The sequence below is a fragment of the Cyprinodon variegatus genome, unplaced genomic scaffold (genome assembly GCF_000732505.1).
Source record: "Cyprinodon variegatus isolate N-32 unplaced genomic scaffold, C_variegatus-1.0 Scaffold30, whole genome shotgun sequence".
Lineage (NCBI taxonomy): Eukaryota > Metazoa > Chordata > Actinopteri > Cyprinodontiformes > Cyprinodontidae > Cyprinodon > Cyprinodon variegatus.
In genome coordinates this window covers 763,191-775,932 of record NW_015150483.1, presented here as the reverse complement: position 1 = coordinate 775,932, position 12,742 = coordinate 763,191, and the positions used below count along the sequence as shown (strand labels likewise).

The 12,742-nt window shown below is 36.3% G+C and overlaps 1 protein-coding gene across 2 annotated transcripts in view; it reads right to left on the bottom strand.

The window, feature by feature from the left end:
• Nucleotides 1-12,742, bottom strand: part of LOC107100922 (xenotropic and polytropic retrovirus receptor 1 homolog) — an 85,635-nt gene that overhangs the window by 72,239 nt on the left and 654 nt on the right. For both annotated transcript variants that reach the window (XM_015399605.1, XM_015399613.1), the window contains exon 2: nt 7,545-7,596. In XM_015399605.1, the coding sequence (XP_015255091.1) occupies nt 7,545-7,596 (52 nt within the window). The remainder of the gene's footprint in view (nt 1-7,544; nt 7,597-12,742) is intronic.

Below are 12,742 nucleotides of genomic sequence, written 5' to 3'. Positions count from 1 at the left end.
CTTCTCTGCCTGTCTACCTGTATTTCTGCATGTCCATATGTCCCTCCTCTAGATCTTTTTTTTTTTATCTCACTGACTACCTTGCTTCTATGATGTGTTTCAGGATCCATCTGTATATATCACAACAGATATATGTATATTTTGTTTGAGTGTATGTATCACTAATGGAAACGTTTTTTTTTTTTTTTACTTATGCACATCTTGCTCCAACTCAGCATTTGAGCTTTTCTTGGAATCTTTGTTGTACTGATTTAGCTGTGACGGTGTCTTAATATATTACTGAACCTCATGTTGGCTTGATATCTTCAAATTTTCTGTTTGCAGGAGTGTTTTTTTTTATATAATTCATATAATATAATAATTTGTACCCGGTAGAAAGAAACCAGTTGAAGGAAATATTAAAATTCCTTTAACATATGTCAAGTATTGTATATTTTTCATCTAAAAAGATATATACATATTATATTATTATCTATATATAGTATATTATTCATCCCTGCAACAGGTGAGCTAATTTAAAAAAAAACCCAAAGAACAATTGGTCATATTGTTCTCTTAAATAAAAGAAAAGATGGAGTGCTGTATTATTATTAAAAAAGATTATTAAAGATTATTAAAAAAGATGTGTTTCAAAAGTTATATGCCTTTTAACAATAACAAGCTGCTTTGATGTCTTCTAGTCAGGTTTCCGTGCCAACCACAGTACAGAGACTGCCCTGATTAAGGAGTTCAATGACTTCTGTATAAATTCAGACTCTGAAAGAACCACAGAGCTGGTATTATTTGATACTGCTAATCACTTGATTTTATTAGAGTGTCTGGAAAACTGGGTCAGCCTTTCCAGGAACGGCCGTGGACTGGTTTAAATCCTACCCGACGGACAGGGAGATTTTTGTGTGTCAGTAGGAAGCTTTAAATGAGGGAACAGAACAATCAAATGTGGGGTTCCTCAAGGCTCCATTCCAGGGTCCTTCCTATGTAACATGCTCCATTTTGCTCAGATTATTGCAAACAAAAAGATCAGTTACAATAACTATGCAGACGAAACACAGCTTTACGATACAATGTCACCAGGCGACTATGAATCCATCATAGCGTTGGCTAGATGCTTGGAAAAGATCATATGGGGATGCACCATAATTCTCTCCAGCTGAATTAAAAAAATACTGAGGTAATAATCTTGGACCAAAGGAGGAGAGATCCAGCTACTACAACTAGAAACCACAGATTGTGGCCGAAATCTTGGAGTCATTATGGACTCAGACCTGAACTTTCAGAGGCACATAAAGGCAGTTACCAGGTCCTTCTTTTTTTATCTAAAAAAACATTTCCAGGGTTTAAGGACTAATGTCCAAACAGGATTTAGAAAAACTCATTCATGCATGAAACTTAAGTAGAACTGATTACTGCACCAGTGTCTTCATAGGTTTACCTCAAATGTCCATCGGACAGACCACTGAGGTCTTCTTGTTCAAGCCTACTTTGGATAGCCAGAACTAGAACCAAACATGGAGAAGCAGCATTTAGTTCCTATGCTCCACTCATCTGTAGCAAACTTCCACAAGACTGTAAAATTGCTGAAAGTCTTTTAAGTCAACGTTAAAACCCATTTGTTTAGAGCTGCCTTTGACTGTTGTGTTGAAAACTCTTAACTGGGGTATATAAGTTTGTGGTCAAACTGTTTTTGTTTGTTTTACCACCTGCTTTTATTCTGCTTTTATTTTTCTTCTAATTTAGTGTTTAATTCATCTATAGCACTTTGAATTGTCATCTTACCGAATCGTGATATACAAATAAACTTGCCTTGCCTTGTCTTAAGTCTAAACAACATGTTTTGCTCCTAAACAAACCAAAAAGGATGATCCCAAAAATTTGCATTTGATTTTGGACGTGGAGTGCCGGAAGAATCTGACAAAGACCAACAACAGTAATAACAGCTGCTGTTCAAACACGTATGCATGCAGAATAACAATCATCTCTGTATTATACAGCCAAGCAGCTTTTCAACTAACCCCTCATCATGGGTGTGAAAACTGCAGACAAAATGGCAGGCGTGCAGGCAGCATGGATGGCCACATAAGACAAGAGTTACTATCATTTGTATTCATTACTCATGCTGGTGCTTGACTTGACATGAAAGGTATGGGCACAAACACAAAATCTTTAAAAGGTTTTGAACGGCATCTGGTCAAAGCAAGGCTGTAGATCGAAGCTTGTAAGCTGACTATGCCCAGTGCTTCTGTTGCACAAGTTTCTGGTACACAAGTCTTTAAAGGCTTCAGTTTTCTCCCTAACACAGAAGGTGAATATGCTAAGCCAATAGTTGATTGTAAGGGTTCAGAATGTATGTTTTTCAGATTCTCTTTCACAACATGATCAGCTGTTAGGAACTAATGGTAAAAAGAGAAGGGATCCAGGTGGAAAAAGGGTCCCAGCATTCTTGTGCACCTCGCTCTTATAGCTGGTCCAAATTCACAAGTCATTTTCCACATTTGTGGTCATGTAATCAAAACAAGCCAGTAAGGTACCAAATCGGAAGAGTAGAGCGGATGTAGTTTTGACCAAACAGAGCCCTTCGGTCTGCGGTCACCTACAATTTTAGAGAGGTGCACCAGAGTGTCTATGGAGGGGGCAGAGTGTTTGTGTTTTTGTTCACCGCGACACACACAGACGACCTCGTTTCTGAGTATTAATCAGCCTTTAAGATGGCCGACAGTGAGAAAAAGCTTTTTCTCTTTTATACAGAGTAATGCAGCCACTCCTCCTCTGTAACCTATAGCTGTACGCGCTGCCGCTGGATGAATCAACACCTCCCCACACTTGTAACACCCTGTCTTACAAGAAAAAAAAAAAGTGTCTTTTTTTAAAACAACTGATTGTGAAAACATATAAATCGAATGTGTGGTAATTAAAGTGACTTCGGTAAAACTGAAGTAGCTTAGTAAGTTGAGTATTTCACTTTTAAAGCACTTAAAAACTCAATCAAAAATGTGTTTATGTTCTTGCTCAACATGCTATCCTAAATAATTAACCATAAATAGAAGTTAAAGATACCATTATTATTACTAAAATAATCAACATGTATTATTTTTTTTCTGGTTTTGAATACAATTTATTACATTGCTGTGTAATTTTCTTTTTTTCTTTTCTTTTTTTTTTTTTGCAAATTATATGCAACTATTAAAATACTGGGGTGATTTAACTTAAGATCATTAGACTGGGACAATCTAAACCAGTGAGTATGAACAAGTGAGTATGTCATTGTTTACCATTTCGGTATTGTTTATTTGTGTCTTATTAAAGCTTTAATAAGAACAGTGAGTGGGCACCATACATTAAAAGGATGTGAGGGAACAAAAACATTAAAAGCTGCAGTGTGAGAAGCTTTGATGGTTCTGATGGAACAGGTGTCCATGAGAAAACAATGGACGCTTTGTTCTCACCTGATGACTGACTTGATTCATCCGTACTTCCAGCCCACAGCATGGGGAAGAAGAAACTTAAGTTTGTATTGGTTATGTCCTCTCCATCTTAAAAATATCTAAATTGCATGACTGAACATTTCTTTGAGCCCCTATAAAGCTTTAAAAATTAAATCATATCAAATTGCTTGTTAAATATTTATATTTTACAGATGTGCTTCTATGGATATGTAAAACATTTGCTGTTACCTAAATGTCAAATCCATAATGCCAAAAATAAGATGCAAAAACTATATAATTTGTGATTTATTATTTTCATGGTTACAGTTTGCATAGCTGTTGATCATAGGATAGAAAACCTTGCTTTGACTAAAACGTTATTAAAACATAAGGTAGATAAAGGCTTTGTTTTTTCTCTAATAGGTGAGATACAAGTATAAAAAAATAGTTTAAAGACAATAAAAAATATCCTTGATATACAAAAGTCACCTTAAGATTTGAATTTCCATCAGAAATTTTAAACTGGTTTGTTTCTGGGTTGATTCATTTATTGTTGATATGCAGTGATTGTAAATAGAAGTAAAATTCTTCAGCTGTTTCCCTAAAATGTGGCTTAATAGCTACACTTTTTGGCTCACTTTCAAAGAATATTACCCAGAACCATCAATAATAATCTAATCCACTGTTCAACAAAGAAGCACAGCCTCACAAAGATAACATCAAAACAATGGACTAGCCATTAACAGGGTTGTGGTATAAACACGGGCTCAGTCAATGAATGAATGAATGAAGTGCAAAATGAATGGCTTCATTACAAAAGGCAGCGTACATCTTTTAACATATGACCATTGCAGCAGATACTGTTTCACACTTTTACAAAACACGGATTCACATTAAAGCTTTATATTTAATATCACATCCCCTTTATCTCTGTGGCAGTCTGGCTTATTAAGTTATACACTGGAATAACTCATTTGTACGGATAGAGAAAGACAGCCGGCTGTTCTCTGTTGTTTTCCACTGGTACTCAGAGGATGGACAGGTGTGCTTTAATTACATCTATACATGGACCAAGGAAATGCACTGATTAAGAATGAGGCATTGGGGTTAAAGGGTCATTCAGTGGTTAACTGCTTCAAATAAGATACTGCATCTTAATTACTGTAAGTAAATGTTGCTAAAACTCAATTGCTAAGAACTTTACTGGGAAGTGATTTTCTGTTATTTTCCTGAAAGGACTGACAGCAGTCATGGTGGTCAGTATTTTCCAAATAGTGCAGCCTTGCCATGCCTGTCTCTTAACAGTAAAAGAATATCCGGATAGAGGCCTTGAAATGTGCTTTCGAAGCACTCACAGACTACAGCACCACTCACATCTTAATCAGTTGCAGCAGGGTGTCCAGTAAGGGAACGGTGTGGGTGAGCAAGTTGTTATAATTCAATAAACTGTCTCCCTCAGGCAAACCATATACTATCTGAATACAAAAATGTTGGAACATGTGAAACGACTAGAATAAGAAAAAGAAGGAGAGGAAAATAGGAAAACATTCAAAAATCGAATCCTCATAATTATGTAGTGAAAATGCAATCGGTAAATCTTAGACGTTTTTGTTTGTGTTGATTATCAAATGCCTTATCAAAGGTAGATTGTTTTTTGGGGCTTCCCATGCATACTGATGGATGGATGGATGGATGGATGGATGGATGGATGGATGGATGGATGGATGGATGGATGGATGGATGGATGGATGGATGGATGGATGAAGTGTGTTATCAAAAAAGGCCTGTCCATTTAATCAAATTCACAAAAGATTCTGATTCCTCAAATCAGAAAAATTGACAAAAGACAAAAAAGTCTATTATTAATAATAAAATATTTTAACATGTTTGTTCTGCTCTGCATGCATGCACTCTGTTTACGTTTGATCACTGCTGCACGTTATGGAATGGCAATGTTCATTTCACTGCAAAGCTGCTGCTCATTCAATGTCTGAAAGCTGTACAAAACAAAATTTTGTTTTGTATACATTCTTTGTATACAAAATGACCATATAAGGTGTCTAAGGTTCTTTAAGCAGACTGTTATCATAAAACAGTTAAAGCAGCTTGTGGTGGTTAAACTACATGAAAGACAAAATCTTGATTTTAAAGTTAAGCCTCCCACGTGCCACCTTTATTACGTACTGGTTTAATACAAAAGTAAAAAGTATTAATAAAATCGACTGGTTTTCCCTGGTATAAATGTAATCTAATTGAACAGATATGAAGAGAAAGCGCTGCAGTCAGCCTATATTTAATAACACCTGCTGATCTTATTTCTCCTCTGAGGGGGAAACAAACCCAGGCACAGGAGAATGTATATCTGAAGGCTCAATAATGCCATTTGTTTCTGCTGTTGCCTATATTACAGACTCTGTTTCTCTGTTTCCCCTCACCATACAAAAACAAAGAATAATTATCCAATATCCTAGCAGACATATTTTATCTAATACTAAAAGTCACTAAAAATAACTTTGATTTTGTTATTTTTTTGGCCTCTGCTTTGTTTCCATAACATTGCTGCTGCAGTTTAGTTATTCCCTTTAAGATGAGGACCAATAATTAATCTGAAAAGGGATTAAATTTAGTAATGCTCAAAGATATATTCAAACTGATTAGCAACTGATAATAATCAACAATAGAACATTTAAGCAATTGTTAGCCCTCAGAATACAATCAGTGCAACTTGAATATTAATGTCTATGCAGACATAGTCTGTTCCAATGTGTGATATGAATATTAATCAATTTGATTGAGCAGGGAAATGTGGAAATGCTATAAAAACCCCACTGTGAATAATACATTATGATTCTCTGCTGATTAATCATTTCTGGCCTTTTCTATCAAAATGTTCCACTAAGGCATGTTAAGCTGTCACAGACAAAGTGAGCTATGAGTACAGTTTATACACAAAACAGGAAATGCTTTATCATACAAACTGAGCCTGCCTTGCAGCCCCTAAAGTCACCAGTAAAAGGAAAGACATGCCTTATATGTGTGTTTTTTGTATTTCTAGACATAAATTCTGTTTTTAATTTAAGAAAAGCTTAAAAATATGCACACCAGCACTTTTTTTTTAAATCGGGTAATCTCCTATTGACACCCAACTAGCTCCATCTTATATCTGTATCAATCCAAATGAGCAAATGTATGAAACAGATTTCAGTTTATGGAGCTGGCTCACACTCCAGTTTTCACACAAGCAGACAGCTCGCTCATCCTCACATGCTCAGTCTGGGTATGTTACATTTTCAGTGCTTATGGAGAGAGTCACATCGTGCTCCCATTTACATCAGGTCCACTTAGTGGGAACTGAGCTCTGCAACCTGCAGTTCAGTTACAAGCTATGAAATATCTAGCCGACCACACTCTTTTATCTAACATAGATAGCAGAACTCATGTTTGGGCTGCCACATATAGGTCAAGTACTGTTTGTTTTAAACTGGATCTGGACACACGCTTGCAGCCACAGGCAGTTCTGCGTGTCGTCATAAAGTAAACCTTCACCCTGCAACTAAAGAAAGTTGTTTACCACTACAAACAGCCATCTGACATAAAAAGCAAATGGTTTGAATTCTTTCCCTCAGTACACATTGCTAGCAGTCTAATGGCACAGAATAATTATAGCCAGTGCCCTTTCTTATCTTTGCTCTGTTAGAAGCTGCAGTCAGCAGACTACAGACAACTCAGGATGTTTTAACTGCTTTAGAGGAAAACATTTCAGACAAACCCTTTTAGTTTCTCATGAATACTTAAATCAACTTTAAAACAGATGTAACCAGGACTTTACCAATCAACCAGTCAGCTGATTTCGCTCTCTTTGTGTGTTGTTATCTGTTAATTTAAGCAGTAAACATAATCAAGGAAGTAAAAAGGACAGTAATGATATAATAATTGGCTATGGTCTTGTTGAGTCACACTGTGGAGAGTGTGGCAACAAGTTAGCAGTAATTCAAACCTATTTTTAGCAGATGAAGGGTTGTTATTCTGGGGATGCCCAAACAGGGGGCATCTAAGTGTCTGAGACTGTATCTGTCCATCTGTATGTCTGGGTTTGTTTACCTAAACAGTGAGGATCCTTACCTTCTATGGATGGGGCTTGGTCCTGGGCTGCATACAGCATATCCTTGAAGGCCTGGTGAAGACATGAAAGTTAAAATGAGTGGCTGCAAATAAAATAAAAAATCCATAGGGAATCTGAATTTGTGTTTGCAAGGTGTAGACGTCATTTTTATATTACAGATTTCAATTTGTTTCATTAATCCATTCATCAAACATGTGATAAGACAAAGAAGCCTATAGGTGGTTCTAGGCAGGGGCCAACAGGGGCCAGTCCCACTAGAAAAGTGGTTTTTGCCAATTTTACATATATAAATATGTAATCCATTTTTTAAGATGATATATGCTAGGCACGGGAACGTAACTGACTGTTTGCTTCAACCACTTTACATTTTTATAGCTACCAATTTTTCATCAAATCGATCCGTTTAGACCAGTGGTCTCCAACCCTGGTCCTCAAGATCTACTGTCCTACAGGTTTTAGGTGCATCCCTGCTTCAACACAGCTGAATCAAATGAATGGCTTGAAAAGGTAATCAATCATTTGATTCAGCTGTGTTGAAGCAGGGATGCATCTAAAATCTGTAGGACAGTAGATCTTGAGGACCAGGGTTGGAGACCACTGGTTTAGACCGTACAATGGAAGGTTGGAACAGGAGTAGGCAAGCACAAATGTGCTACTACTGGCTGAGAGGAGTTCAACTTTTGGCTTTCTCTTTTAAAGAATGATTTAAAATTAAGGTGCACTTTAGCTATATCAAATATCACTACTCTTCTACTACTCTCTACTAGATTAAGTGCCACAAGTGGCACTTTGGATCCCTCAAAATATTAAACGATTAAATATTTCCTGATGTTTGTGTTTAATTTTTTGTTTTGTACGAATATGAAAAACCTCTGACCCCACCCTTGCCCTTCTGATAAACTTGGACCAAAACCGCTACTGAACAGGCCATATTTACATCAACTTATACAAAATCCAACTCAGTCCTGAATAAACGCAGTCCAATCATACAGTTAGATGCAAATAAACTTGAACCATTTAGCCAAATTCAATCAAAAGAATAATAACTTTCAGGCAAATCCAGTTCATAACTGTTGGTATTACATTTATAGTCACTAACTTAACACATATGTGCAGATATCTTCTGGTAAAAGTGTTTTTTTTCTCCTGCTCTGTCTCAAATTCTAATCATGCGTTATAAATAAAAATGTGTCTTTAAAATTGACATAATGACACCAAAAACCACTGACATGGACAGGGAGAGAACTTTTAATAACCGTTGTAGCCAAAAACACTGTTCCATCGTTCCTATGAAAAACGAAGCACTAGACCTGTGACAAACACCTCATAAAATAACTTAATAGAGTTTGAAAGAGTTGAAGAGTTTAATAAATACTTAAAAAACCGATAAAAAAAAAAAAAAAAACGGACGCAATATGGACAGAACTTTCTACGACCAGAAGACTAGGCTGAATTATAAGAAGAAGAAAAAAACAATGTTTGCTTAACAATAAAAGCTCTGAAAGTACTTTTCATGTAGTAATTAACTAAGGCTTTGTTTATGTGATGAAGAGGTACAGCAAAAAAAAAAAAAAAAAATTAAGTTCTTCAAATAAGTGAAGCAGTATCTGCTCTTTATCTCTGTCTAAGATAATTATTTTATTTTTTTACAAAAAAGCAGTGAGGAAGTGCTATGGGGAATCCTTTGTGTGGGTGGGCACCACTCATAAACATTAGCATCAGGCTCAATGATAACTGATACTAATGTCTCCTACAAAATAATTGCAGAAAGCAACTCTAGCTGGTTTGAGTCAGAACATTTGAGAATTCTGAAGGTTGGTTAAAAACTAGAAAATAGAAACCAATAAGAGGCAGGATACTCTGATATAAATCTGGAGAGCAAACTATGTAGTTTATATTTGGGAACATTTCTGAAGCCTATTCACAGTGTAAAATAATGACCAGCTTTTAAATGTGTGTAGAAATGTTGCACACTTAAAACTAAACAACAAATAAAATTTCACTGGTAAAATTAAACCCCTTCTTCAGAACTAAATCTTTCCAAATCCTTAAAAAAAAAAAGCAATGTGTTGAATTATACTGACCAACACATCTCCATGCCAGACAGCTATATAATCACATGCAAGTGACCCTTTCAAGGCATGAAGAGATCCGTGGCTCAAACAGAAAACCAATGGATCACTTAAAACAGCAGCTCCATGTCTAAGTGGATCTGTACATTAAGAGGAGTGGAGTGGATGGGAGGAGAGGCAGAGAGGAAGGGAGGAGGAGAGCAGAGGGCAGGCCTGGTAAGGGACCAGATGTCTTCCCAGTGGGGGAGGAACGACTAGGTGAGGATGGGAAAGAGGAGGAGGTATTTCGGGGGGGGGGGACTCACAGCAGTTGCCATGCCATGCATGTTGTACACATAATAATGATACTGTAGTATTTTGCATATGAAAAACACTCAGTGCTTAGACTATGTGATTTATGTAGTTGTTAACTGGGCCCACACGACAACAATCAAACTAATTAAGATAAAGACAAGGTACAATGGCCGACCTCTGAAATCACATCCATGTGTAGCTTATATCACGCTGGTCATTTTGTTTTTAAATTATAATCTGGAGTCATGATCTCCTTTCCTCCTCCTCATTGGGTTTTCAGGAGTAATTTAACTGAACATCCCAAAGCAGAAGTAGACCTTGTTGTCTCGCCCACACACAGAAATACCTACATGTCTTTCTCTCATGCTTTTTCTCACAGTGTGCAGCACCGTTAAGCAAAACACATCTCTATTCAACTGTTGCCACTAATTTTACCTTCCATGCTAGAATTAAGTAGAAAAGTAAAACTTTTTTTTTTCAGACCATGTTATTTATTTAGGGTAAAAAAAAATGCCTCTCATCTATATACATCCACTGCCTTTCTGGACGATCCTCTAGAGATGGCAGGACATGCCCCTACATAACAAACAACTGCTTAACATATAGGTTTATACCAACAATCCCACAGGATAAAGCTCACACCTAATTATTCCGTCGCTCAATCAGCTTGTCAATGTTCCCACTTTTGAATGAAGTGGCCACCAACTCAAAGCATTCTTTGCTAGAACGCTCAGTTTGCCGCATTTTTCTAATCTGCATAGAAACGGACTGACCAATCTACCCCGACTGTGTACATTTTTCCCACACAATGGAGCAGACAAAGAAAGAAAAAGAGGGAACAATGGGCAATCAATGACAGCAGACAAAAAGAAATAATACCACCTAAAACTATATTTAATTTTGATTTGGAAAGTTGGAATATTTGAAAGACACAATGAGATAAACCGGTGTAACTTGTCAACATCGTGCACTGACAAAAACACCTGTTTTTTGGGGGGGTTTTTTAAGGAAAGAATGTTGGGGTGAAATCTAAAGCTCACAACCGAACCGGAGTAATTATGTTTACTACATGAGAATACAAATGTTATTATATGCTTCAACGCCCCTGTAGATATTCAGCTTTCTAAACCTTTACCCATCATTGCTCCATAATTGAAGAAAAGCTCTTCAATCCATGTCTTTATCTGCTTGTTTGAACAAATATATTTATTTTCAAGGTGCGTTGAATTATTTGATTAAAACATCCATGTTCTGTACACAGCAGTGATGGAGCTGTTCCTCCCACTCAGGTGCTGATGGTGTTTACAGGTCAGACAAAGACTGAATTCCTCTGCAGAGGCACAAACACAGTACAAAGTCTTTCTCTTATATGATAAAATGAACCGAAAGCACATCGAGGCATCTTTCTTATTTAACTATTAACAAGAAAAAATAAAATATTAATCACTAAGATGTGTGCAAAGCCCGTGGATATTTAGCTTACATATAATAAAACTATGTAAACAAAATTCAAACATCTTATAAAATAAAAAAATAAGCATTAAACACAGAGAGAATGTATCATCATCCATGTCAGGTCAGTGAGCGCTTTGGCAAATACTGGAGGTGTAAAATGGCTGGTATGGCCATGCATCTGTCCCCATGCTTGGTCTGCTTCTATGCAAACATGTAGATGAAGCCTTTGAGTGCATGTGCGTAAATTAGTAACCATGTTTTAATATAACTCTTTGTCAGGAATAACCTCCTCCCACTACATTTGCTGATAAATTGCTTTTTTTTATAAATGCATTTAGAGGAGTATCTCAAGATCTATTTATCGCACAAACATGGCAGCATATCATTTTGCCTGAAGATAGAGAGCTCGCCATGCCTACTGTGGCGACTTTCAAACTTAATATTAATATCCAGAGCATGGATACCAAAATAACACTGCCGCAGAGACTTTCTGTTGGGTACGGGTTGTAGGTTGTTCAGGGTGATGAGAACAGGGTCTTTGTCTATAATTCATTGAACTCAATGGAACTGAGCAGCATGTCTGCAGCAGGGCTTCTCCGCTTAGAAGTAGGCTGTGAAAAAAATAACATGCTCCTCAAGTCCTGTACATCCCCTCAACAAAGAGCTTGTGTAGAAAACAAAGATCTAGCTCTTTAAATCTGCAGACATTGCTGACAAGACAGGTTATCCTGTTGATCAACTAATACAGGTGGTATTACAGAGACAACCATTATTGCTTAAATGCAACAAAAATAAAAAGCCATGTTAAATAGAAAAAAATACATATATATTTTTTCTGTTTAAGATAAAACAAAATTAAATAGAACTATAAATTCTTCAAATTTACAAATACCATAAATATTTTGATGAACAAAAAGTCAACCTTTAAGGTTCCATAAGGAAAACCATTTTTTTCTGCATTGTTTACAGACATTCTCTATAATATCAAGTTGAGACTAAATATATTGGGGGGAGAAAAAACACACCAAAAATAATAAAACTAATCAAATTGAGGGGGGCACCAGAACACAGTACCTAGACAACATATTTAATGAATAAATTGTGAAATAAATTAAAGTATAACAGTTTTTCTTTTTGATGTATCTTACTGCTTGCACAAACATAATGCAAAGAATGACTCAAATAAATAAAGATATTAGTTCATAAAAATTAAGAAGCTAAATTGTTAATTGCAGATGTTTTAACAGCTACCACTAATAAATGCTCCCTTTGGCTCCTAACCGCAGTCCATTCCTCCTCCATAAACAATAGGATATCTCTTATCTTTCCCGTCTTTTATTGCCCCCAAGTGAAGGCTAAACTTTAAAGGTACATTT